Below are 26585 nucleotides of genomic sequence, written 5' to 3' on the forward strand. Positions count from 1 at the left end.
TTATTGTCTTCTCTCCTCTGTGAGTTTGACTATTTTTGATGCCTCATATAAGAGGAGTAAGCTCTTGAAAATCTTCCAATACATTATTAGAAATAGAACTGCCAAGGGATAAACACATGGTGAATGAATAAAAAGATGGATGACATAGAATAAAATGAACTAGAACAGGAAAGAACTAGCAGTTGAGATTTTTCATTTACAAATTCAGCAAGTAACTCAGCTAGTAAACACAACTGATACCATTTTGCATATTTAAATAATTTATAACTGAAATGAATTAGTAACACGACTTTAACTTGATGGTTCTATCAGGAGCTGAAATTTACTGGAATCATTTTAAGAGAAGACACACGGATACCTTCCTAGAAAGGAATTTGAAGCAATAAAGCACCATGGATCTAACCTACATTCCTGAAGACCTATCCAGTTGTCCCAAATTTGGGAATAAATCCTGTCCTCCCACCAACCGCCATTTTCACGTCCGAGTAATAATGTACTCAGTTATGACTGGGGCCATGTTTATCACTATCTTTGGAAACTTGGTAATAATAATTTCCATATCCCATTTCAAACAGCTTCATTCTCCCACGAACTTTCTGATCCTCTCCATGGCAACCACAGACTTTCTGCTGGGTTTGGTCATCATGCCATACAGCATGGTACGGTCAGTGGAGAGTTGCTGGTATTTTGGGGATGGCTTTTGTAAATTCCATGCAAGCTTTGACATGATGCTAAGCCTGACCTCCATTTTCCACCTCTGTTCCATTGCTATGGATCGATTTTATGCTGTGTGTTACCCTTTACACTACACAACCACAATGACCACCTCCCTGATCAAGCAGCTGCTGGCATTTTGCTGGTTAGCCCCTGCTCTTTTTTCTTTCAGTTTAGTTCTCTCTGAAGCTAATGTTTCTGGTCTGAGGAGCTATGAGATTCTTGTTGCTTGCTTCAACTTCTGTGCACTGACTTTCAACAAATTTTGGGGGACAATATTGTTCACGACATGTTTTTTTACTCCTGGATCCATCATGATTGGTCTTTATGGCAAAATCTTTATTGTTTCCAAACGACATGCTCAAGTTATCAGCAACCTGCCTGCAAACACAAAGGGGGAAGTAAAAAACTTATCTAAGAAAAAGGACCGGAAAGCAGCTAAGACTCTGGGTATAGTAATGGGTGTCTTTCTAGCTTGCTGGTTGCCTTGTTTTCTTGCTGTTTTGATTGACCCATATCTAGACAACTCAACTCCCATAATAGTACTTGATTTTTTAGTGTGGCTTGGGTACTTCAACTCCACTTGTAATCCCCTCATCCATGGCTTCTTTTACCCATGGTTTCAAAAAGCTCTTCAATACATAGTGTCAGGAAAAATCTTTAGCTCCCACTCAGAAAGTGCAAATCTATTTCCTGAAGCACATTGATGTAAAAGAGCCTTTACAAAAGTGAATAGAGTGTTGAAAATGAGACTGATATTATTTTAACCTCAACTATATATCTTACTTCCCCATGTCACTCCCAAGATCATTGTATTAAATTTCAGTCATCCACAGTAATGTTTTGTAACCTGCACAAGAGCTATATTCAACATCTTTGAAGAGTGTCTTTGCTTCTCTGCTTCTATTTCTTGACTCTAAAACTTCATGGTGTGTTTCTGTGTATGTGTATATGCTAGAGAAAAAAAATTATTCATGACATTTGTTAAAGACTGGAAAGCAGACTTTATTCAAGGGAAGCTACCACAATAGGGTTTTTGCAGTAGGGGAGAGAGACTGCACTCAACTCCAACAAGGTCAAGTAGGGATTTGTACTCAAGGAACTGGGTTGTGGGTAGTGGATGGAAAATTACTAAGAGGAAACATCAGGGTGAAGGAGGATTCTTGCTGGACTGACTCATCAGAATTCTTGCTGAAGGCAAGCCAGAGTGATAAGATATTGAGGCTTGTTTGACACCAATGGTGGGGGATTTGCTAAACTGACTTAGCAGGATTCTTGTTCAATCTATAGTCTACCAGGGCAAAGAGGGAAGCCCAAGTTTGGTCTAGCCAAGAAGAGGAATCATAGGAGCCTGTTGAAAGTTTGGTCGAACGATAGAGTCTTTGTCTTCGGTATGTGTGTGTGTGTGTATGCGTGTGTGTGTTTCAGAAAAGCAGCATGAGGGGTTTTCAAAGTGGGGAGGGAGTAGTCTAGGGAGGCCCAGCTTTAGTATGCAGGACATTGGCATGTGGTTATTAGATTGGATATAAGTCTATCTAAATATAAATGGGATAATCTATCAGAATAGACTTAGCTGGCTGGCTGCATGAAATATGCGGATATACGTTTGTAGGAAAACTGTCTCTATTCACTGAGATGGATATTGAGTACCCAATGAAAGATATAAATATTTATTTGGAATTCATCCTTAACACATGCCCCTTTCCACCCATGTTAGCTAGTGTTCTCGCCCCTTGTTTCACAGCTTTCCAGTCTACCCTGCACAGTATCCCAAGCTAACACTTTCCTCTTAAATATCTTACATGGTTCTGTGCTAGATCCTTTCTGCTTCCCCTAGGCTTCTCCATGCCCCCTGTGTAGGAAGCACAGATCAGGATTAGGGTTAAGGTGCTCTCTTGCCCTGGGGGGTCTGATGGATTGCATTTCCAAATGGGAAGCACTTGCAGGAGATCCGAGACAGAGGAGGAGAAATCAGGGCACTTAACCCAGGCAACCTCCCTACCAAGTTGCCCTGGGACTGGCTGTGCCCTCCAGGAAAGGCCAGGCAGAGTCCCTCTCCAGACAGCCATCATCTGGAACCCTTGTAACCACTCTACTCCCCTGTCCCTTAGGGCCAGCCAGGGTGGTGCTTCCCTGCTATTGCTGCCCCTGGGTACTAGATTTTTCCCTCTGGTTTCTTTAAAAGTTGCCCACATCTTTGTAAATAGTCCTTTTATTAAACTCTCCTCAGTCATTCAGGCTGATCACGCCATCTGTTTCCTGCTGGAAACATGATGAATGTAGCTTTTCATTGCTTTGAGATAAAGTTTCGAAATTCTCCCAAAGGCATCATGTCTATACCAGTCTGACTTAGCCTTTCTTTTTCTTTTTACCTTTAGTCACCACTTTGGGGTCTATCCTCCTCTGAAGGAACCATTGGTCCCCCCAGTAAGTCACCTCCACATTTGCCCTACCGGGGGCTACTCAACTTCCCCCTTCACTTAGCAAACTACTTTTCATTTTAAAGGTCAGTCATCAGAGCAAGATTTCTGATTTACATTTATGTATAAAAGAGATTAAAGAAAAAAAGATTGAGGAATTCCCACTGTGGCACAGCAGGTTAAGGACCTGGCATTTTCTCTGCAGAAGCTCGGGTCCCATCTGTGGCTCAGATTCAGTCCCTGGACTCGGAATTTCCACATGCCACATGTGCAGTGCCCCTTCCACCCCCAAAAAAGATTATTTGAGGTAATTTCAGCTTTTAGAATTGATATTTAATTTGTAAAAAATTTGAAAAACCTAGCTCTTCTTTTAAAAACTTAACATGACTTATTGAACTCATAATTTATAAACTTTATTTAACTTACAAATAGAATGTAAGTTATTCTACATGTAGTGACTTTTAACAACGTTGTTCAAAGGACAGTTAGAGCCTAGGTACTTTAATTCACTAATTTTTTATTTGCATTTATCAAATTAAAATGTTCAATTTCTCTTTTTGCGAATTTGTCAGACTAATACATAAAACCTTCCCAAGTGCTTAAATAACTTTTGTAAATTTAATGCCCTCCTTACAAATATGGTAAATTTAAAATTCTTAACAATCGTAATACCATTTTTAAATAGTAAATTTACCTGTTCCTCTCAACTTTAAAAATCAAGGCAATACCAATAAGTTAATAATGTATTTTAAGTGGGAACCACAAGGCTATTGTGGTAAATGCTAAATTCGCTTAACCATTACAAATATGGAAAATGACAGATATACAAAAATTACTTTTAAACTGAATAGAAACTATCAGAATATTGTGGATTTTCTTTGCTTCATCATTTGTGTACCTAATTCAGAACTTTCAAAACATGAAAATAAGAATAGTTTAAATCTTCACTCTATAGCTAAAAGACAGTTTTAATTAAATTAAATGTGAATATATAAAGACAAATAAAAAATAAATAAAAACATTATAAACTAGTTTAAACTTATTTTAGCAAAAAAGGAACACACGTGTATTAAAAATTCAAAAGGAATTAAGCCTTTACATTAAAAAGTAAGTAAGTCTCCCTGTAATCTTTGTCCTTTGGTCTTCCAGACACCTTTCCCAGAGGCAATTGCTTTCTTTCAAAGATACATAGGCATATCCATAAATAATTATACTTGTGTATACTGTTCTCTCACACTTACATAATGGCAAAATAATATACATGCTGTTCTGTAACTTGGCTCTTTCACTTAGAGATTCATTCCATATCAGGAAATATAGTTTTTCAAAATTAGGTTTTCAAAAAGTCTTCAGAATAGTCTATTACTTGGAAGTATCATAATTTATTTAAGTATATCGCTACTCCTTTTTTTTTTTTTTTTGCTATAACAAATTATGTTGCAAAAAAATTCCAGGTAAGTACGTATTTATTCCTGGGACTCTATCAGTAAACTCCTTTGTTGTTTGATTTTCGAATGAAATTTATCATTCTGCATTTCAACGACTACACCATGCCTCCTACTGTGATTGAATATTGTACATGGTACGGATGCCTTCCCAGAGGGACATAGCACGAAGACAGTGTTAAAGGGGAATTAAACCCTGTTCTCTAGAAAGTTGGATGCTAGTGGAGGAAAATAAAATATGTGGGCAGATGAACACATATTTTGCAAGGCTTTTTTTTGTTTGTTTGTTTTTGCCATTTCTTGGGCCACTCTCGCAGCATATGGAGGTTCCCAGGCTAAGGGTCAAATCGGAGCTGTAGCCACTGGCCTACGCCAGGGCCACAGCAACGAGGGATCCGAGCCACGTCCGCAACCTACACCATAGCTCATGGCAATGCCAGATCCTTAACCCACTGAGTGAGGCCAGGGATTGAACCCACAACCTCATGGTTCCTAGTCGGATTAGTTAACTACTGAGCCACAACAGGAACTCCGTAAGGCTTTTATTAGTGAAGTATAATATACCCAACCTGAAGCTTTAGAATTTTGTATTTAATTTAGATCTATTTGTATATGAGAAAAGCTTACTAAAAAAATCAAGTGTGGGGTTCCTGTCGTCGTTCAGGGGTTAATGAACCCCACTAGCATCCAAGACGATGAGGGTTCAATCCCCGGCCTTGCTCAGTGGGTTAACGATCCAGCATTGCCGTGAGCTGTTGTGTGGGTCGCAGACACGGCTCGGATCCCGCGTTGCTGTGGCTCTGGTGTAGGATGGTGGCTACAGCTCCGTTTGGACCCCTAGCCTGGGAACTTCCATATGCCGCAGGTGCAGCCCTAAAGAGACAAAAAGGCAAAAAGCAAAAAATCAAGTGTTCATGGTACAGCATAGAAAACCCAGAAATAGACCCATACACCTATGGTCAATTAATCTATGACAAAGGAGGCTAGAATATACAATGAGAAGAAACAGACTCTTCAATAAATTGTGTTGGGAAAACTGGACAGCTGCATGTAAAAGAATGAAATTGGAACACTTTCTAACACCATGCACAAAAATAAACTCAAAATGAATTAAAGACCTAAACATAAGACCTGACTCTTAGAGGAAAACATAGGCAGAACACTCTTTGATATAAATTGCATCAATATCTTTCTTGATCTACTTCTTAGAGTAATGAAAATAAAACAAAAATAAACAAGAGGGACCTAATTAAACTTTAAAGGTTTTGCATGGCAAAGGAAACCATAAACAAAATGAAAAGATAACCCACAGAGTGGGAGAAAATCTTTGCAAATGAAGCAGCTGACAAGGGATTAATCCCCCAAATATACAAACATCTCATACAGCTTTATACCAAAAAAACAAAAACAAATGAACACAATTAAAAAATGATTAGAAGATGTAAATAGACATTTCTCCAAAGAAAATAGTCGGATAGCCCAAAAACACATGAAAAGATGCTGAACAGCAGTAATTATTAGAGAAATGCAAATTAAGACTACAATAAGATATCCCCTACATCTGTCTGAATGGCCATGTCAAAAAAATCTACAAACAATAAGTGCTGGAGTAGGTGTGGAGAAAAGGGAACCCTCCCACACTGTTGGTGGGAAAGTAACCTGGTGGAATCATCATAGAGAACAGTATGGAGATGCCTTAGAAAAACTAAATATACAACTACTATATGATTCAGCAATCCCACTCCTGGGACTATGTCCAGAGAGAATCATAATTTGAACAGATACATGCACTATGATGTTCATTGCATCACTATTTACAGTAGCTAAGACATGGAAGCAACATAAATGTCCATTGACAGAGGGTTGGATAAAGAAGATGTGGTACATATATGCAGTGGACTATTATACAGCCATAAAAAAGAATGAAATAATGCCACTTGGAGCAACATGGATGGACTTGAAATTATCATACTAAGTGAAGTAAGTCAGAGAAAGGCAAATATCATAAGAGACCACGAATACATGGAAGCTAATTTAAAAAAATACAGAAGAACTTACAAAACAGAAGCAGACGCCACAATCTTGAAGCCAAATGTATGGTTACCAAAGGGGAACATGTTATGGGAGGGATAAATTAGGGGGTTGGAGTCGACGTATAGGCACTTTTATGTATAAAATCGATAGGTAACAAGGACCTACTGTATAGCATATGGTAATCTACTCAATACTGTGTAATAACCCACATGGGAAAAGCATCTGACAAGAAACAGATATATGTATATGTATAACTAACTTACTTTGTTGTACACCTGAAATCAACAAAATTTTCTAAGTCAACTATATTGAGACTTCTTAATGTTATCTTAGACTTTGGCAAATTGTACTAAAATTACATAAATCTGAAATATTTAGTGCTGAATGGTCTATTTGGAAAATAATTAATTTTTTTTTCTGTCAGATTTATATCTGTGGGATATATCCACTAAAATCTCCAAGGATTAGAGTTCCCATTGTGGCTCAGGGGTTAATGAACCTGACTAGGATTTACAAGGATGCAGATTTGATCCCTGGCCTCGATCACTGGGTTAAGAAACTGGTATTGCCATGAGCAGTAGTGTAGGTCACAGACATGGCTTGGATCCCGCGTTGCTGTGGCTGTGGTATAGGCCAGTAGCTACAGCTCCAATTCGAATTCTAGTCTGGGAACATCCATATGCTACAGGTGTGGCTCTAAAAAAAAAGCAAAGAAAAAAAAAATCTTCAAGGATTACCAAAAATAAAATGTCACGTGTTTGGTTTATAGTACCTGTTTATCTGGTATGTGTTTTCTTTTTTTTTCGCTTTTCTTTGTTTTTCTTTTATGGTCACACCTGGGCATATGGAAGTTCCCAGGCTAGGGGTTAAATTGGAGCTGCAGCTGCAAGCCTACCCCACAGCCACAGCAACTGGATCTGAGCTGCATCTGCAACCTACACCACAGCTTATCGGTTCCTTAAGCCACTGAGCGAGACCAGTGTTCTAACCCGCATCCTTACAGACATTATGTGGGTTCCTTAACCTGCTGACTCACAGCAGGAACTCCCTTCTTTTTCTTTTTTAACTTTATTCAATATTTACTTTATTCTTTTATCTTTATCTTATATTCCTTATTCTTATTTTTTTTTCTTTTATTCTTATTTACACTTCATCCTGTATTACTTTATTCATCCCGAGGGACAAGCTGCTGAGGATGGTTCACTGGTACATTAATGCCAAGGAAAGAACATATCTTTTGAATGTTGAAAGCATGTGATTGTTTTTCCTTTTGCAAATTAAGTTCCTACTACTAGGAATGTCATTTTGTCCTCCATGGACCCTAGAAGAGCTGTGGTGATTGACTGAAGAGCTCAAGATTCAACTGGGGCGACCCAGAGTCTGTGCTTTCACTTTGGCAGATCAGAAGCTCACTGAGGAGGAGTTATTCTCATGCTAAATAATTTTGTTTAGCCAAACACTATGGAAGCATTTGAGCTCTTTCCTGGGCCTGAGCCTGGGCAAACTCCTAAAGCCATTAATAGATCTTAAGTCCCCCAATATCTCTTCAAACAGTTTCCAAAATTAATTCCTTTCCATCAAAATAATTTTCATTTCTATTTCCCCCACTGAACCCTGACTGTTGCTATCAAAATTTATGAATATATACTTCAAAGTCGTTTGTTCACTGAGAGGAAGTTTGGAAAGAGAAGATTTTTGAACCCAGATGAGTATGCAGAGAAAAACCATATTTTCCAATCACCCCCATTCACCAAGGCTCTGTTCATTTTATGAAGAAAATCCTCAGAGGCTCTAAAGATAATTTTTTCTGCTTAAAGATGGATAGCTTAATTCTATTTTTATGAATACACAAGCATTGATCCTTTTCAAGCATTAGGTATTTAAACATCACAATTTTATGGCCTTAATGGATGATAAAATTATCAACATAAATTACTTGAAACTGAGTGTTTGGAACTACGGGGTACATCCTCCAGGGATCATGAAAATACCCAGGTGGGGATGGACATTTTCAGTTTTCACTTGGTTCTTTTGAAACATGATTCTTACGGCTTTCTGTTTGGGCGAAGAGAATTATAGACGGAAAGCACCACGATGCGACTGCCCATCACTGACTTGTGCATGGTGGCAACACGAGCAGATACAAATTTTCACAGGCATTAAAGAACTCCCTGTTTGGAAACATCTAGCATTTGGTAATGAGTACAGCGAGCCTCCTTTGGCTTTTAACTACATTCTCCCCTTCCCTCCCACCTTTGTCTTCTCCATGTCATTTTTTTATTCTCCACTTTGCCCCTGTGTGAGGCTAGTCCATGCTGTCCCTATGAAGTCATGGGGACGATGGCACAAAACTGACTGATTCTCTTGGAGCTAATTCTCTGGTGACTTGATAGACCCTTTGGGCTGACAGCACATTGAAGTTATTAAAGAACCTGCCCAAAGCAGGACACAGGTAATGCAGCCTCAGGAGGCATATTTTGTGTTTAAATACTGATGAGAACACAGCCTGCTAGGAGCCTACCCCTAAGAGCTGGAGCCTAAGTGCCTTTTCTGGGGAGACATCAGCAGGGAAGAGAGTGGTGAAGGGTCATCCTCACTGTTGGGGTAAAAAACCTTCGCACAACAGGTAAGTCACTTCTCAATGATTTTAGCTCCAAATCACCAAATTCTGGTAAACCAAAGGAGAATATATTAAGAGGGAAAAGATCAGGTTGATTGAGTGATTGATTTCATATTGAACGGAACCAAACTTAATAGAGTGATGTACAAAAATAAACCTGGATCATTTTTTTAAAATCACTGAAATTCTGAAGAGGCAACTATAGAAAGACCCGCAGCAGATCTTTCTGACATCTAATTCACAAGTCAGTTCTTTTGTGTGTGTGTGTGTGCGTGTGTGTGTGCTTTTTAGGAGGTCACACTTGCGGCACATGGAAGTTCCCAGCCTAGGGGTTAAATCCCAGCTGCGGGCACCACAGCACAGCAATGCCAGATCCAAGCCATGTCTGCAACCTACGACCTACACCACAGCTCATGGTAACACCGGATCCCCAACCTACTAAGTGGGGCTGGGGCTCTAACCCGCATCCTCATGGATACTAGTCAGGTTCTTTTCTGCTGAGCCACAGTGGGAACTCCCACAAGTAATTTATCAGGGAAATTATTGTTTCAGTGAGATGTGTCAGAGCAAGATAAAAATCATTGCTTTCAGAGAGACAGTCTCAGAGGTGAAGTGTTTGAGCTTTGTAACCAGTAAGCAGAGAAATATCACGCCCAGAAAAGCAAGTGGAATGAGTTCTCTCCTCATTTTTTCCACTTTGTTTGCAATATATTATTGACCTTATTGGATGTGTTCCTTCTTATTTCAGGAAAATGCATACATATTCATAGAATTTTAGAGATTTAATACTTGAGGAAAAACTATCAAATAATTTCTTTTCCATTTTTTTCTTGAAATTCTGAGGAACTTTTACATTTCCAAAATCATTATTTCGGAGTCCTTCTGTCTGTTGACCTACTCTGTAATTTTTTTCCCTGAAAGAACTAAACTTAAACTTAAAAATAATGCATTTTTTGCTGCTCTCTAGAACTGCTAGCAAATGTTACTTTTTACCTCCCGGCAAAATTTACAATTTTTCTATGCTTTCATTGGATCATTGTTTGCAGTGTTGTCATTAATTTGGTCCTTTGTTGAAATGTTATTGCTAAAAAGAAAAAAGGCATAACCAGAATGTCGCATGAGAAAAGTGAGATTTCACAGAGGTTTTAAGTTTATTTTATTAAAAAATTACTGTATCTTTTTGGGAGATGAATCTTCAAAGGAAAGGAATCTATTCTATTAAGTTTTTAAAGTTAAACAAACAAAATTCCAAGTGCATTTAATTTCATGACAATCTCCTCTTTTAACAAAGCAGTAAACCTGTAGTCACGTTTGCATTTGCCGACTTGTTTTTATAACTTTTGGCTAAGAGTTTTAAGATAAAGGCATTAAAGTACCATTATTCTTAACATTGCCTTAACAAATCACCCATTAATAACTTTTAAAATAAATGTGTGTCTTACTCTATCCTTTTGTTTTAATCTAACACCTAAACATTATTCTCTAATATATATAACCATTCATCATAAACATACAATAATATTATTAATCTCTAGCAGCCATTTCATATCATGTCTTCCAAAAAAATAAAATAAAAATAAATAAATCTCACTTTACAAACCTAGGAGATTAAATTATAATCAATGCTTTCAGGGATAAAGTTTTCAAAAATGAAACTTAAAACTCCAAAAATTATACTAAGAAATATTGAAGACGATGCTATTTTGTATTAGGAATGTTTCATCTTCAGGTAGACAGTGAGAAATGCTTAAGCTATTTTGTGGTAATTAGCTATCTTTCAAGATAATTTTTAAAATAGTGAATGAGGGAGTTCCCGTTGTGGCTCAGCAGTAACAAACCCAACTAGTAACCATGAGGATGTGAGTTTGATCCCTGGCCTCTCTCAGTGGATTAAAGATCCGGCGTTGCTGTGGCTGTGGCGTAGGCCAGTGGCTACAGCTTCGATTTGACACCTAGCCAGGGAACCACCTTATGCCACAGGTGTGGCCCTAAAAATAAATAAATAAATAAATAAATAAATAAATAAATAAATAAATAAAATGAAAGAAAAATGTAACTAAAAAAATAAAAGAAGTTAAAAAGCAGAATAAAGTTAATTTATTAAAGAAGGTAAAGTGTTTAAGATTTCATTCTATTCAGCATGTTAGAGCCTAGGAACCAAAGTGAAAAGTAATGAAATAATTCGTGCTATGTTTTCCTAAAAAGATAGTCTGCAGTGTATAAAGCAGTTGAAGAAGTCGTTGTCCCTCTTACATTTTGCTCTCTGTTGTAGTTTCTCAAGTTCAAGTCAATTGTATAATACTTGATTGGTATAGTTAAAATATATCTTAAGAACGATGCTACACTGTGGCATATGGAATGATTGGCCAACAGGGACCTGCTGTACAGCACAGGGAACTCTACCCAATATTCTGTGATAATCTATATGGGAAAAGAATCTGAAAAAGAATGGATGTGTGTATATTTATAACTGTATCACTTTATTGTACAGCATAAATTATCACAACATTATAAATCAACTATATTTCAATAACATTTTTAAAAGTGGGAAAAAACTATGCTGATATGAGAACTTAAATCACTATACCCAGAGCAAATAAAATGTGACATAACATTAAGATTTCAAATTATACTCATCGGGAAAAATTGCTGAGCTCTAGTAGCAAATACCGTTAAGTATTATTTTTAAGGTACGTGTACTCTCATTAATATCTTTCCCAAGTAAATCTGGCGAGGACATGCTTGTGGGAGCATTTTCTCAACAGACCAGTGAGATTTAATCTATTCTCAGGCCAAAGTCCACTCTCCAACCTGGCCTTAGATCTCACTAATGCTTGCCATTGGTCATCAGATTGTTTTTCCAGTCCTGGCCCTGGAAAAACAAATCACACCCATGTCATACTCTGGGTGAGTCAGTCCATTATTTTCACATTTTAAGGACAACAGCATAAGTTATATAAAGTGATAGCCTAAACAACAAGCACTCCATATGTCAAATTTGTTACCAGTGTGAGATTTGGAACCTGTGGACAAGATGTCTTCACCCTGAATTTGGGTTCATAAATAAATGCAGCTGCCAAATGAAAGGGGATAATCCAGGAGAATTATCAAAGCTATCATTTGAGATATTTCTCCCCCTTTTTTGAGATAATTCCTGTATAATGGTGTAGGCTTTATCATATTTTTAGTTTATGTATATTGCTCTAAATCCTAAAATCTCTACTGTTCACAATGAGAGAAAACTATTTCCCTAAAGAGTATGTATTAAGTGGCAGGACCCAAAACATTTTAAAATATCCACAAGTGCAATTAAAAAAAAGAAGCACAATCTTTAGATACTAATTATCAGGTAAGCTGAACATTGCATAACCGTTCCCCAGGTCCTGGTAATTCTTGAGGGGCTTTCATCCAGCAAATTCATTAATACAGGTGGGACAGGGGAAAATCATGATCTGACTAGGGTTTCAGTATCCTGAGTAAGGACTACACATTAGTACAATCAGAACATGCACTTACCTGGATTACTCGGGTGGTTTTAACTGGGTTACTTAGATGTTGGGTGATAATATTTATTCAGTTGTCTTTAGTCTCTTCTTAGTCAAGGGAGGGTCCTTAGACTAACATCATTGGTATCTTCCAAAAGCTGGTGAGAAATGAAAACTCTCAGTTCCCACCCCAGAAATGGAATGTATGTTTTGAAAAGACCTCTAGGTGATTGATGTATACATAAAAGTTGGGAAGCAGTGCCGGCAGTCGGTAAGAGAGTTCAACCTGGAATTGAAAATGTAGCTAGCAGGGCCTCTATGAAAAGTTGCACAGCCCCTGATTTTTATTGTTTTTCCTCTTTCTTTCACAGTAAAGAAAGGAACACACTACTTTTGCCAAAGATTCATAGTACCCAGGAGACAAATAGGATGAATTCACCGGATCTTTGGAACGCCCCAGAAATACAGCTTTGCTTTGCTCTGGCCAACAATTCGTGTGCTAGAAATGTGAGGTCTGGACTGAGTGTCGGTGCCATGTACATTGTCATGGTTGGTGCCATAGTGATGACCATGCTGGGCAACCTGGCTGTGATTCTTTCCATTGCCTACTTCAAGCAGCTTCACTCCCCCACCAACTTCCTGATCCTCTCCGTGGCCATCACTGACTTCTTGCTGAGCTGTGTGGTCATGCCCTTTAGCATGATCAGGTCCATTGAGTCCTGCTGGTACTTTGGCGATCTCTTTTGCAAAGTCCACAGCTGCTGTGACATCATGCTCTGTACCACCTCCATTTTTCACCTCTGCTTCATCTCGGTGGACCGCTACTATGCTGTTTGTGACCCTTTATGTTATGTCACCAAAATTACCATCCCTGTCATAGGGGTCTTTCTACTCATCAGTTGGTCTGTTCCCATCCTCTTTGCCTTTGGCCTGGTATTCTCAGAATTAAACATAATTGGTGCAGAAGACTTTGTTGCAGCCACTGACTGCACAGGCTTGTGTGTGTTGATATTTAATAAGCTCTGGGGGGTGCTGGCCTCCTTTATAGCCTTCTTTCTCCCTGGGACAGTAATGGTGGGGATTTATGCACACATTTTCACTGTAGCCAGGAAGCATGCTAAACAAATTGGCACAGGTTCTATGATGAACCAGATTGTGTCAACAAGCAAAAGGAAGGCATCAACCATAAAAGGAAGCAAGGCCACCAAGACTTTAACCATAGTCATGGGGGTATTTGTGTTGTGCTGGCTCCCCTTTTTTATCTTGACGGTCATAGACCCTTTTATCAGTTTTACAACTCCCGAAGATTTGTACAATGTCTTCCTATGGTTAGGTTATTTCAATTCCACTTTCAACCCCATTATATATGGCATGTTTTATCCTTGGTTTCGCAAGGCATTAAGGATGATTGTCTCAGGCATGATCTTCTGCCCTGACTCTTCCACCCTAAGTCTATTTCCTGTGCATACTTAGGCAATGATCTTCATTCTCTAAAATCCTTTCCTGCTACGAAATCTTGGATGTTCTTTCCCCTTAGAGGTGGGAGCACGGATTGACTAGATAAGGATATTCTTCCAGTTGGTGTAATAGATACCTAAGAAGAATCAATAGACATGGCCTGGATAAACGAGAGTTACCAAAGTGGTCAGTTTCTGGGGTTCTGGGGAAGGGGCTTCCAATTAAAAGAAACTCTCTCCCAAAACTGGCTGATAGCTGTATTTCTAAAATTAGAGGTTTAGAATTCCACTTGTCAGCATAACTCAGATAGGGATCTCCTTTTTTTTCTTATAAACATCAGAAGAAGAGACACACTTGATCATCACATTCATGATAGCCATGTAGAGCTTCTCTAAATCTTTCCTGAGATTGTTGTTACGTTTTAGCAGAGTTGGGAGAGCTTGAGAACACTGGGAGGCTGAGGTAGGGAGGACATGAGTGACATGGAAAGGGAGAAGGAAGAACACAGTTGTAGTTACTCCCAATTTTATTGATTCTAACTTAAATCTCTTTTCCAAAAGAATTGGAGTTCCCATTGTGGCGCAGCAGAAACAAATCCGACTAGGAACCACAAGGTTGTAGGTTCAATCCCAGGCCTCGATCAGTGGGTTAAGGATCTGGTGTTGCCATGGGCTGTGATGCAGTTCGAAGACTCAGCTCAGATCTGATGTTGCTGTGGCTGTGGCATGGGTCAGCAGTCATAGCTCCGACTGGACCCCTGGACTGAGAACCTCCATACACCATGGGTGTGGCCCTAAAACAAAACAAAAAAAAAGAATTGATGTGAAGTTTGAATAGTTTGATAAAATTGGACTGTCTTATTAAATGAGAAGGGTAAAGGAAGATTTTAGGAATGTATTCTTTCGTTCTTCTATATATATTCTCGATCTATGTATCCATGTGGCTTGCATGTATACACACGGGTGCCATGTCCATCTCTTTTGTTGTGTGTGTGCCCATACTAATTATTCACCAAGTTTAACTTCAGGCACAAACTGAAGTTCTTTCCCTCCTGCAGCATTTTGGATAATATTCATTGCCTTGATTAGTGTCTCTTCTCTGTGTCTTTTTTTTTTTCCTTTCTCTTCCTTCTCCTAGCCCATAAACTTTTGCCCTCAAATTTTGTCCTTTACAATCTTCATCCTTCACACCACTGCTCTGTCTCTCAAAGCCAGTGGTCCTCAAGTGGGACAGTTTTGCCCTTGAATGCACTTGGCAATGTCTGGAAACTTTTTTGGTTCTTAAATCAAGAGGGAGTTCTACTGACACTTAAACAGTAGAGGCCAAGGATGCTGCTAAACATCCTACAGTGCACAGAATGATCCCCACAAAAAAAGAATTATCTGGCCCCAAACTTCAATAGTGCCATGAATGGGAAGCCCTGCTCTAATTTTATCTAACTTCACAGCTTCAATTACTATCTCTAGATAGATTTCCCTCAAATATATTTATTCTTGGCCCTATCATTTCTCCCAAATTTGAGTCCCTCATTTCTTACTACCAATGGAGTATCTTTTTGGATGCTCTAACAAGATCTCAAACTCAGCTTATCCAGCATCTTCCTTCTGTGCCCACTCCACCGCCCCAAACCTGTCTCCACTGCCTACTGCTTTGTACTGGGGTTGGGTGTGCACAGAAACATTGGTTTCCCCTCTAGACTAAAAGGTTCTTGTGTGCAAGATTATGTCTTTTTTTTTTTTTTTTTTGTCTTTTTTGTCTTTTTAGGGCCACACCCGAGGCATAGGAGGTTCCCAGAGCAAGGGTCTAATCGGAGTTGAAGCTGCCAGCCTACACCAAGCCACAGCAATACTGGATCCAAGCTGCATCTGTGACCTACACCACAGCTCACAGCAATGCCAGATCCTTAACCCACTGAGCAAGGCCAAGGATTGAACCCACGTCCTCATGGATGCTAGTCGGGTTCTTTAACTGCTGAACCACGACGGGAACGCCTATGTCTTTATATCATTCCTCTCTGTATCCCACAGTGTTTGGAATGCTTCCTTTCCCATAAAGATCTCTGGACACATTCCCTGGATAACTAAACCATGGAAACTTTGAGGAAAATGGGAGTTACTTAAACTCACATAACAATGAAACAAAGGCTATTGGACAGTGAGGGCTCCTACTCTTGGGAGGGAAGATGCCTATTTGTGAAGAAGAATTTAACTGAATTTAATTCCCATTCTAATGGGTTTTAGTTGTATGTGCACAAGGTTGTGTTGGGAAACTTGGGGACAAAACCAACAGAGGCATATGGGGGAAAATGACTCACCAACTTAGAAACATTTGCAGTTACCCTTATTTTCCATCAGTAAAATACACAACCACTTTGAGGAAAGTCATGGAAATGGAGAATCAGTGACTTCTGAGTTAAGGAGGAAAACTTAAAAGATCCAAAATCCAGTTACTGGGAGTTCCTGTTGTGGCTCAGTGGTTAACGAATCCGACTAGGAACCATGAGTCTTCAGGCTCAATCCCTGGCCTTGCTCAGAGGGTTAAGGATCCAGTGTTGCCATGAGCTGTGGTGTAGGTTGCAGACGCAGCTCGGATCCCATGTTGCTGTGGCTGTGGTGTAGGCCTGCAGCTACAGCTCTGATTAGACCTTTAGCCTGGGACCCTCCATATGCTGTGGGTGCGGCCCTAGAAAACACCAAAAAAATTAAAAAATAAAAATAAAAATAATCTAATTACTGTTGCTCCTGATTGTTACATAACTGGAATGTATGCTTGAAAGCTGATGGAAGAGAGGCTAAGAGCCCTTATTTAGGAAGGTTAACAGAGGGTCTGGACCAGCCATCCCTTCACACTCTGGTCAGCTTACAGTTTATGATGTGCCACGAACTGCTCTTAGCACCTTATGAATTTTGCTTACTAAGCGTAACAACAAAATCATGATGTAGGTATTGTACTATATTCAATTAATAGATGAGAAAATTGGTCAGAAAGGCTAGATAAACTCCAACATAGGAATTACAGAACTAGAAACAGTCATTTTAAAATTCTCCATCTCCACATATATTTAGACTGCATATTGCTTTTCAGTTTTGATGTTACATATTCCAGAACCAAAAAGCTTTTGGGGAGTTTTCTTCTCCAGGCCTTATTTTAGTTGTAAGACATTTGTCCTTATTTTTCACAGATTCTTGGTCAAATTAGACTAAAAGCCATAGGACGCCTCAGCTGAGCACGTTCGGATTATGATGTGTAAGCCAAAGGATATTATGGTACATATCAGGTGCCTTCCTTGCCTGATTAAATTCTGGAGTCAGAAATCTAAATCCACACACACGGACTTGATTCAAGGCTAGTTTCCAGTGGTCACCACTGAGCTTAGCCCTGGTTTTGCAGAAAAGAGGGAGGGACATGCCAACTTCCTTCGTTCTGTTTGACCTGCCCACCTTCTCCAGCAGGCCCCCCTGGCAGATGTAATCTATTGTTTCCTTTAGAATTCTGTCATTTTTGCAACATCAGTTTGACTTGCATGGTGGAATGATTTTTCTAAGGCCGTAAAGAGAAGTTCCGTCCTCTGGAGGTTTGATACCAAGGAACAGAGCAGAATATGATTGAACATAGTATTTTTCCTTAATATTATCCCTGTGTGGCACACATATATGAGTCTGATTGTAGGTATTCTTACCAGTGGGGGAACAGAGGGAGGAAGACGGTAAGTGGTGACATAAGAAGTGGCAGAACAAGAATCTAACTTTTTTGTGTTCAGGTGAATTGTTTCATCATCTACTGTGATGTCTTTAACTAGCATAAAATGGAGAGCTTAAAAAAATCATGATGAACTCAGGGCCTGGGCTGAGGATCAGTTACTTTCAATTACTTCTCATGCAGAGAGAAATATACAAAAATAATCCTAAAGTAGAAAGGACATGTGGAACTCACTAAAAATAAAATTAAACAAAAAAATTGGTAAATCCAGTGTCTTTAAATTTCATCTCTAATTAATCTGCCAAATAAATGATGCTGTATGGAGAAGGAGCCTTAAACTACTGAGACTTGTAAATAGTGCAAAGTAGGTCCCTCGGTACTCCTTCAGTGCTAATTTGTTTTACATGCCACATGGGGGAGTAGTTTCTCCTTGGAGCATAAAATCATTAACTGCTTGTGCATTTGTCATCTTTGCTGATGGAAGAGGAGTCTACATACCTTATGTCCACTTACTACAAGAAGGACTCCTTTCCAGGAAGTGATTCCTTTTTTTTTTTTTTGTCTTTTTGCCATTTCTAGAGCCGCTCCCGTGGCATATGGAGGTTCCCAGGCTAGGGGTCGAATCGGAGCTGTAGCCACCAGCCTACGCCAGAGCCACAGCAACGTGGGATCCGAGCCACATCTGCAACCTACACCACAGCTCACGGCAATGCCAGATCCTTAACCCACTGAGCAAGGCCAGGGATTGAACCCGCAACCTCATGGTTCCTAGTCAGATTCGTTAAGCACTGAGCCACGACGGAAACTCCTCCAGGAAGTGATTCTGATTCTTCTGTAAGTAGCTTAAAAATGCTGGATTCAATTTGTTAGACTTTCTGTTTCAAATTTCGCAGACTAGTGACTGACCGAAATAGATAAAATACTTTTTCGTAGCTGATAGTTCTTCCAGGATGTGCACACGCTGCCTGTCCTCTTTAGAAATTGTGCAGCATGCAAAATGGCAATAGGGCCATTCTCTTCATTTAGGTTTTGCATCCTGAATTCTCTTCTTGGGAAGAGTCGACATGTAATTAAAACGCTTAATCTGTGGTTTTTATTGTCAATGTATTTAATTCTTAAAGGGAGGGGCCAGAAGTTATTTCTTCCCCAAGTAATGATTTGTCAACCAGAATTAATTCTTCCCTGGTTCAGATTCAAAACACAATTTTACTTTTTTCTTCCAGTTTTATTGAGATGTAATTGACCTACAGCACTGTATGTTAAGCTGTTTAGCATAATGATTTGACTTAATAGATCATGATTTGATGACCTCAAAAGTTTGGTAAATATGCATTAACTCACATAAATACAGAATGAAAGAAATTTAAAAATTTTTTCTTTTTGATAAGAATTCTTAGGATTTACTCTCTTAAAAACCTCCACGTGTGACATACAGCAATGTTAAGTATATTTATCGTGTTGTACAGTACTTTCTTAGTACTTATTTATCTTATAACTAGAAGTTTGTGCTTTTTGACTACTTGTATCCAATTCCCCCTCATAACTTTACATATGACAACAGGTACTTTATCAAAATGCAAGAGACACCTGCCAATAATGTTATACTGCCTACTGTGACACAGCTGGTTTCTTTCTTTGAGGGAACTTTTACTTAAACATCCTTCTTCTCTTTCCTTAAGGATATTGTCTCCACCAGTTTCCAAAGGGCTTAGTCAGACACACCAGGGCAAACAGAGGTAACTGTTATGGAAAACTGAGTCCCACGCTTTCTTTGATTTTCAGGACACACTTGATTCAAATTACCTTTTATTTCTTCCTCTAGGTCTCACCTCTCAATAATATATATATTATTGTTGTTGTTGTTGCTGGGGATAAGTGAGCAGTTCCCAGAAGGAGAGGAGGAAGAGAAACCATAAATGAGCCTGGTCCTCATCCAAGATGCTGAGAAGCATCCCACGATGTTCTGCTACCAGGTGAATGGGTCTTGTCCCAGGACAGTCCATCCCCTGGGCATCCAGCTGGCCATCTACCTGGCTTGTGCGGCAGGTGTGCTGATCACGGTCCTAGGAAATTTATTTGTGGTGTTCGCTGTGTCCTACTTCAAAGCGCTTCACACCCCCACCAACTTCTTGCTGCTTTCCCTGGCTGTGGCTGACATGTTTCTGGGTCTGCTGGTGCTGCCCCTCAGCACCATTCGCTCAGTGGAGAGCTGCTGGTTCTTCGGAGACTTCCTCTGCCGCCTGCATACCTACCTGGACACCCTCTTCTGCCTCACCTCCATCTTCCACCTCTGTTTCATTTCCATTGACCGCCACTGTGCCATCTGTGAGCCCCTGCTCTATCCGTCCAAGTTCACGGTCAGGGTGGCCCTCGGGTACATCCTGGCAGGATGGGGGTTGCCAGCAGTTTACACTGCCTTCTTACTCTACACAAACGTGGTGGAGAGCGGTCTCCGCCAGTGGCTGGAAGAAATGCCTTGTGTGGGCCGTTGCCAGCTGCTGTTCAACAAGTTTTGGGGCTGGTTAAACTTCCCTGTGTTCTTTCTCCCCTGCCTCATCATGATCAGCTTGTATGTGAAGATCTTCGTGGTTGCTACCAAGCAGGCTCAGCAGATCCATAACTTAAGCAAGAGCCTGGCTGGGGCTGCCAAGCGTGAAAGAAAAGCTGCCAAGACCCTGGGCATAGCAATGGGTGTGTACCTCTTGTGCTGGCTCCCCTTCACCATGGACACGATGGCTGACAGCCTCCTTAACTTCATCACACCACCTCTGCTCTTTGACATCTTTATCTGGCTTGCTTACTTCAACTCAGCCTGCAACCCCATCATCTATGTCTTTTCCTACCGGTGGTTCAGGAAGGCACTGAAACTCATCCTGAGCAGGAGCATCTTCTCACTGCAGACGCCCACGACTGATTTGTACCAAGAATGACTGAATGAATGCAGCCAAGGGGTAGAGTTTTGCAGGAAGAATTAGTGGAGCTATGACAGCGGGTTGTGGTGTCAGAAGTTTGTGGACAGGCTTCCAGGGCAACATGGTTTAAGAGGAGGGGCAAAAAAATGCTTCTTTAAAAAAATTTTTTTTATTAAAGTGGAGTTGATACTTTACAATGTTTCTTCAATTTCTGTTGTACAGCAAAGGGACCCAATCACACAGCTCCCTGTGCTGTACCGTAGGACCCCATGGCCCATCTATTCCACATATGACAGTTTGCTTCTTAAGGTGGAAAGAGATACAGCGCTCCTCTCCTTCAGTGTTTCTATAAAATGTAGGAAAAGGAGAGCAGGAAGGCACTTAAGTATTTATTGGATAAGTCAAAACTCTTTGCAAATAGTAGGCTCCCCATTTATTACTTCCCCCAGACAATTAAGATGCAGAGGTGGAGGGAAAGGGGCTCTGGGATCAGATTTCTGAGTTCTTGTCCTGGTCCTGCCCCCTGGCAGCACAGGGTCAGGCTACTTCAACAGTCTTTGACTCCTTCCCCCATCACAGTTTCCTCATCAAAACAAATTAAATGTTTGTACTGTTTGCTCTCTAAGATGTCCTTAAGCTCAAATATGATATAGTTGAACTTTCAGAAACATTGTTTGAATCCTAATTTCATATCACTTTTCATGATCACGGTTAAGTGTCTGGACTGTCTGTTTTTCAACACATTCCTTTTAAAAACCCTGCCTAGTTGGAAGCCAGCTGCTAAACAGTTTGGTAAATCAGGTTTATCTGTTTCAGTGCTCACTGAGTAACTATATTAAATTCTTTTTTTTTTCCCATCTTTTTTAGGGCTGCACCCATGGGATATGGAAGTTCCCAGGCTAGGGGTCGAATCAGAGCTACAGCTGCCGGCCTACACCACAGCCACAGCAACGCCAGATCCGTAACTGACTGAGCAAGGCCAGGGATCCAACCTGCATCTTTCTGGCAACTAGTCAGTGTTCACTTCCACTGAATCACAATGGGAACGTCCCCCATTCTTAAGGAATTTACAAAGCAAATCCCTTGGGAGGATTTGTCAATAAGTTTTATTTCAACTAATTCTATTTTCTAGATTATCTCATGTGGCAGAAATGCTTTATTTCTCACCTGATAACTATTTTTTTCCTTCCTTCATAGTATCAAATTTTCCTTCCCTCCAAGGAGCTGAAGTTGTTGAATAAGTCTTAAAGGAAATGCTCTTTTACTGGTTCTTCCTTCTCTCTGTTCCAGGAACTTGTGTGATTTGGCTGGAACTCCAGCAGCCATTTGGGAACCATTAAAGCAGTATCAGGAAAATCACAGCACCTTTGACTCTGTCATATCTGAGTCGAGACGCCAAAGCCAGCAACTGCCCCCCTTTAGATTTTGTATTACTTAAGCAAAATAAATCCTAGTGGCTAAACATCCTTACTACCAGATTCAAACCCTGAGAGATGTACCTTAACACACAGGCTGACATTTCATTCACAACAGCTTTGTGCGGCAGAAGCAACAGTGTGCCAGGAACATTCAGAACATTCTGCTTGCTCCCCTAAATTTCCCAGCCATTAGGTGGGGCTGTCTGCTTGGTTCTGGCTAATAGGCTGTCAGATCCTTTCAGGCTGAAGAATAGAAGTCTCTTGAAAAAAATGGAGCCATGAAATCAAAGCAGCCTGCATCACACAGTCACTGTGCTGAGAATAGGTGCCCTGGATAGACCCCCCCAGATCCACACTGAACTTGGTTGCAGCAGAAAATAAACTTTTGTCATGGCAAGCAACGGAGGTAGTTGAGATTACTTTCATAGAAGCAAAGTCTAGTCTATACTGACAGATACAGTACATGCATGAGCTATATATAGTTGGCCTCAAAACTTTGGGAATAGCCAGAATAGTGTGTTAACAATTACGTATATTTGATTATGTGAACTTTTTTCCTAGGGTGAAGGAAGGTAGATTTCAGCATATTTTCAATGTAACTGTGATCTAAAAATCATTAAGAGCCATCAATTTACAGGATACATTGTAAATGCTAAATATTTTTTATGGGTAGTATTTATTTAGTTAAACTCCATTGTGACCTTCCTTCTTGTTTGTCCTAAACTCTCATTTCCTTGTAGAGGAATAAATTTGAGCTTAAAATCCAGATGCTTTGGATTCAAAGTGTGGCAAAGAGTTTTGTTTTTTGTTTTTTTAATAGCTGTATAATTTCATGCAAGTTATTTTACTTTTCTGAGACCCCGTTTTGTTACATGTAAAATGGACAGATTATAGGATTAATATGAGTTCTCTACATGTGTTTTTACAAATAAGTTGCTAAATAAATATTATTTAACATTTTTCATAACATTACTTAATGTTTATATATCACCTACCTATTTTGATTTTAACCCCGGAGGGCTAGAATTGAGTCTTATGTTTCCTTTATATTTCTATAGAGCAGTTTTGCCCATAGCAATGTAATTTTTTTTCAGTCTTTTTTTTTTTTCTTTTTTTTTTAAGGGCCGCACTCGCGGTATATGGAGGTCCCCAGGCTAGGAGTCAAATCAGAGCTGTAGCCACTGGCCTACACCACATCCACAGCAATCAATGCCAGATCCGAGCTGCATCTGCGATCTACACCACAGCTCATGGCAACACCAGATCCTTAACCCACTGATCAAGGCCAGGGATCAAACCTGTGTCCTCATGGATACTAATCAGATTAGTTTCTGCTGAGCCACAATAGTAACTCCATCCACAGCAATGTAATTTGAACTGTACATGAAATTCAAAAGTTTCTAGCAGCCAAAGTGAAAAAGAAAAGAGAAATTAATTTATTAATATATTTTATTTAACCTAATATATCCAAAAATTGATCATTTCAATATGCAGTCAATTGGTTTTCATTAACAATTTTACTTGAATTTTTAAAACCCATTTCACTTGGAAATTGTAAAGCTGTCTTCAACTTCCTCAATCCATTGGCTTACATTTGTTCAGAGAATAAATTCATGCTTGCAGAACCATTTTTGAAAACTCAACCACTCACAATAACCTTTATGGCTTTCCTAAACCATGGGAAAAATAAAGCATAAATCAAGGGGTTCATGGTTGTTGTAATAAGCACACCAAACAGCAAATCTCATAAATATAGACAGGGGTTAGAAAGCCCATAAAGTTATCAATTAATGAGTCAATTCTATAGGGTATCCATGAAATCATAAATGCTATGGCTGTGATACCCAGGGGTTTAGCTGTTTTTCTCTCTGACTTGGCCATTCTGGATTTATAACTATCTGAGTATGATTCTGTTTTTCTACCAGTATTTTTTATCTTTTTAGCCTGTTTTTTGACCACAAGAAAAATATCATTGTGTGGAATTATCATAGGGAGTAGTTATAAAGAATCATAGAAAACATATCAACACCCAGTTTTGATTTCCAACTGTCTGACAACCTCCTAGTCAGTTATGGACAGTAAATAATTCCCCCAGCTATTCATCACAGGCACCTGCATAGAACACAGCACCGCTATACACAAGGGGCAGGATCCAGGAGATGCTGAGGCGTATCCCTGACACAGACACCTTGAACTTGGTAGGATGGACCAGAGAGTCAGTGACAGCAATGAACCTGTCGATGGAGATGAAGCACAAGCGGATGAGAGCATAACAAAAGGCGACAACACAGCATGTGTGGAAAGAATAGAAGCAATGGCAATGTGGAGAATTCACAAAAAAAGTAAAAAGAAAATGCACAAGTTCCTGATATGAATATGAAAAGATGTTCATTCTCTTTGTGTTCCTATGAATATAATTTAAACATGCTATTTTTTTCTATAGAATTGGCAAGTGATGAAAAATACTAATATGCTGTGTTAGCTAAACGAAAAGGAACGAGCATGTTCATATGTGTTGATGAAAGAAAAATTGTTTTATATTTTCTAGTATACATTTAAAATGCATACGCTTTACTCAAGAAAGATCTAGCCAGCTGATCTGACATTTTCAAATCTCCTTTTCCTCCACTACCTGGAAATGAAAAATATTCACTATTTCATCTCTACTTGCAGCCAAAGATCATGATGTGACAGAATCCTATCTAACTAAATCTTAGTAGAAGTCTGTGGCAAGATTATGAAATAGTATCAGCTCTTTCACTAAAAAGGTAACTATATCTTAGTAGAAGTCTGTGGCAAGATTATGAAATAGTATTAGCTCTTTCACCTCCCCTGCCTGTCCCATTCTTCCAAAACATTGCCTTCTCCAAAGGGTTATGGAGCAGCCAAGAGAATCCCAAAGATGCTGTTTCACCAATACCAACAATGACTTACTCTGTATTTTACAGTATCTAAGAAAAATAATTCCTCAATTGTTTAAGCCATTCTTGGTCAGGCATCTATCGTATAGCAGAATGAGTTGTCAAAAGACACATCTAGCAATTCTAACACAATCTAAGGAAATAAGCTGCAAATAATCTTAATGGTGGAGCACAGAATAATTTATAGTAAATATTATTAACCAATTTATTGTCTAACCATACTGTTAGTTATAGAGAACAATGCACTTGCCAGATCAATAGCTACATATCACATACCAGGAAATGTGTGAATTTGCTCAAGCAACAAAACTACATCTGGAATAGCAGCTGCAGTTGGTGTTACCACCTGATTAAGTTTGTGATATTCCACTGTAATGCTCTAATCGAATCACCTAGTTGAATGTGAACATAGTAAAAATCAGCTCCTATGAATTTCTTCAGTCTTGAAGGTGACACTAATTGATAAAATTCCTCCAGAAATGTAATACAGATTTTGGTTTACTATTTTGATAGTAGAGGCAGTTTTAGTGGCTTCTACTTGGGCCTTTCTATCATAGTAGCTCTCACCCCACTGGTCAGGGAACCACTGTGGCCATCTGTCAGCTTCTGAGTATGTTTATTTCAAACATGCACTCCAGAACTGAAGGGAAAACAAGGAGCAGTTTAGGACACACAGTAGGTCCACAGTGAAAAAGATCTAAGACATAACTCCATCGATCTCCTGACCTCCATAATCTACCCTAATTGATGGACCACATGACCAGTGCATCATAGTGACATTTGGAGTATATCTGAACTAATGCCAGTTTAGAGCATGTGTCCATTAATCCCCTAAACCAAAATATTTCTCTTACCTCAGTGCATAGTTCTTGTGGTAGGAAACTGCATGCCATTTTGGGAAGGATTAGAAAGAAGAGTAACAATATCAATTCTTGGCTCTGTAACAGGGTCCTTCCTCAAGGGGACTCAGTCTCCTTTTACTCAAGGTGCTCTAAATCTGGAAACTGGCTTAATCTGGAAATTGAGCAGCAAAGACACTGTGTTGGCAGTTCATCAGTCTTCTGTTCGTGAGAACTAGAGATTTTCTGCTTATAGGCACTGAATAACACCCTTATTGGCTCCCAATCAATTTCACTTCTAGGGTGACCATGATCAACTAGTCAACAGGTTACTGCAAGTCGTGTATTCTCACTACTGCTTTGACTCTGCCATCTGTTTTGATAACTATATCCACCTGGTTTTTGGAGATAAAAGAACATGTGCAGTTGACTCTTAAACAATGCAGATTTGGACTTCATGGGTCCACTTATGGGTGAAGATTTGTCAGTAGTAAATATTGCAATACTACACGGTCCTTGGTTGGTCTAATTCACAAATGCTGAGGAACCAGGGATGCTGTGGACCAACTATAAATTAAACCTGGATTAACTCCCATGATGTTCAAGGGTACACTGTGCTA

At 39.4% G+C, this 26585-nt stretch overlaps 3 protein-coding genes and 1 pseudogene across 3 annotated transcripts; 3 read left to right on the forward strand and 1 right to left on the reverse strand.

Annotated features, from left to right (window-relative positions):
- Positions 1-392: 392 nt before the first annotated feature.
- Positions 393-1421, forward strand: TAAR3 (trace amine-associated receptor 3). The gene has a single exon (XM_001926102.3). It carries the CDS (start codon positions 393-395, stop codon positions 1419-1421), a length of 1029 nt encoding a protein of 342 aa, XP_001926137.3.
- An 11726-nt stretch (positions 1422-13147) lies between these two features.
- Positions 13148-14191, forward strand: TAAR4 (trace amine-associated receptor 4). The gene has a single exon (XM_001924894.5). It carries the CDS (start codon positions 13148-13150, stop codon positions 14189-14191), a length of 1044 nt encoding a protein of 347 aa, XP_001924929.5.
- A 5600-nt stretch (positions 14192-19791) lies between these two features.
- Positions 19792-20805, forward strand: TAAR5 (trace amine associated receptor 5). The gene has a single exon (XM_001924918.4). The coding sequence runs from the start codon at positions 19792-19794 to the stop codon at positions 20803-20805; it is 1014 nt and encodes a 337-aa protein (XP_001924953.4).
- Positions 20806-23793: 2988 nt separating this feature from the next.
- LOC100158044 (trace amine-associated receptor 6-like) lies at positions 23794-24597 on the reverse strand (annotated as a pseudogene).
- Positions 24598-26585: the final 1988 nt, after the last annotated feature.

This window comes from Sus scrofa, chromosome 1 (genome assembly GCF_054392235.1).
Source record: "Sus scrofa isolate SSC_HxYL_T2T_F1_AM1 chromosome 1, Sscrofa_HxYL_maternal_Yorkshire_Landrace_v2.0, whole genome shotgun sequence".
Taxonomy (NCBI): domain Eukaryota; kingdom Metazoa; phylum Chordata; class Mammalia; order Artiodactyla; family Suidae; genus Sus; species Sus scrofa.

Bases quoted from the DNA above. Each gene is read 5' to 3' on its own strand.
- TAAR4 (XM_001924894.5), top strand. From the start codon at position 13,148: ATGAATTCACCGGATCTTTGGAACGCCCCAGAAATACAGCTTTGCTTT.
- TAAR5 (XM_001924918.4), top strand. From the start codon at position 19,792: ATGAGCCTGGTCCTCATCCAAGATGCTGAGAAGCATCCCACGATGTTC.
- TAAR3 (XM_001926102.3), top strand. From the start codon at position 393: ATGGATCTAACCTACATTCCTGAAGACCTATCCAGTTGTCCCAAATTT.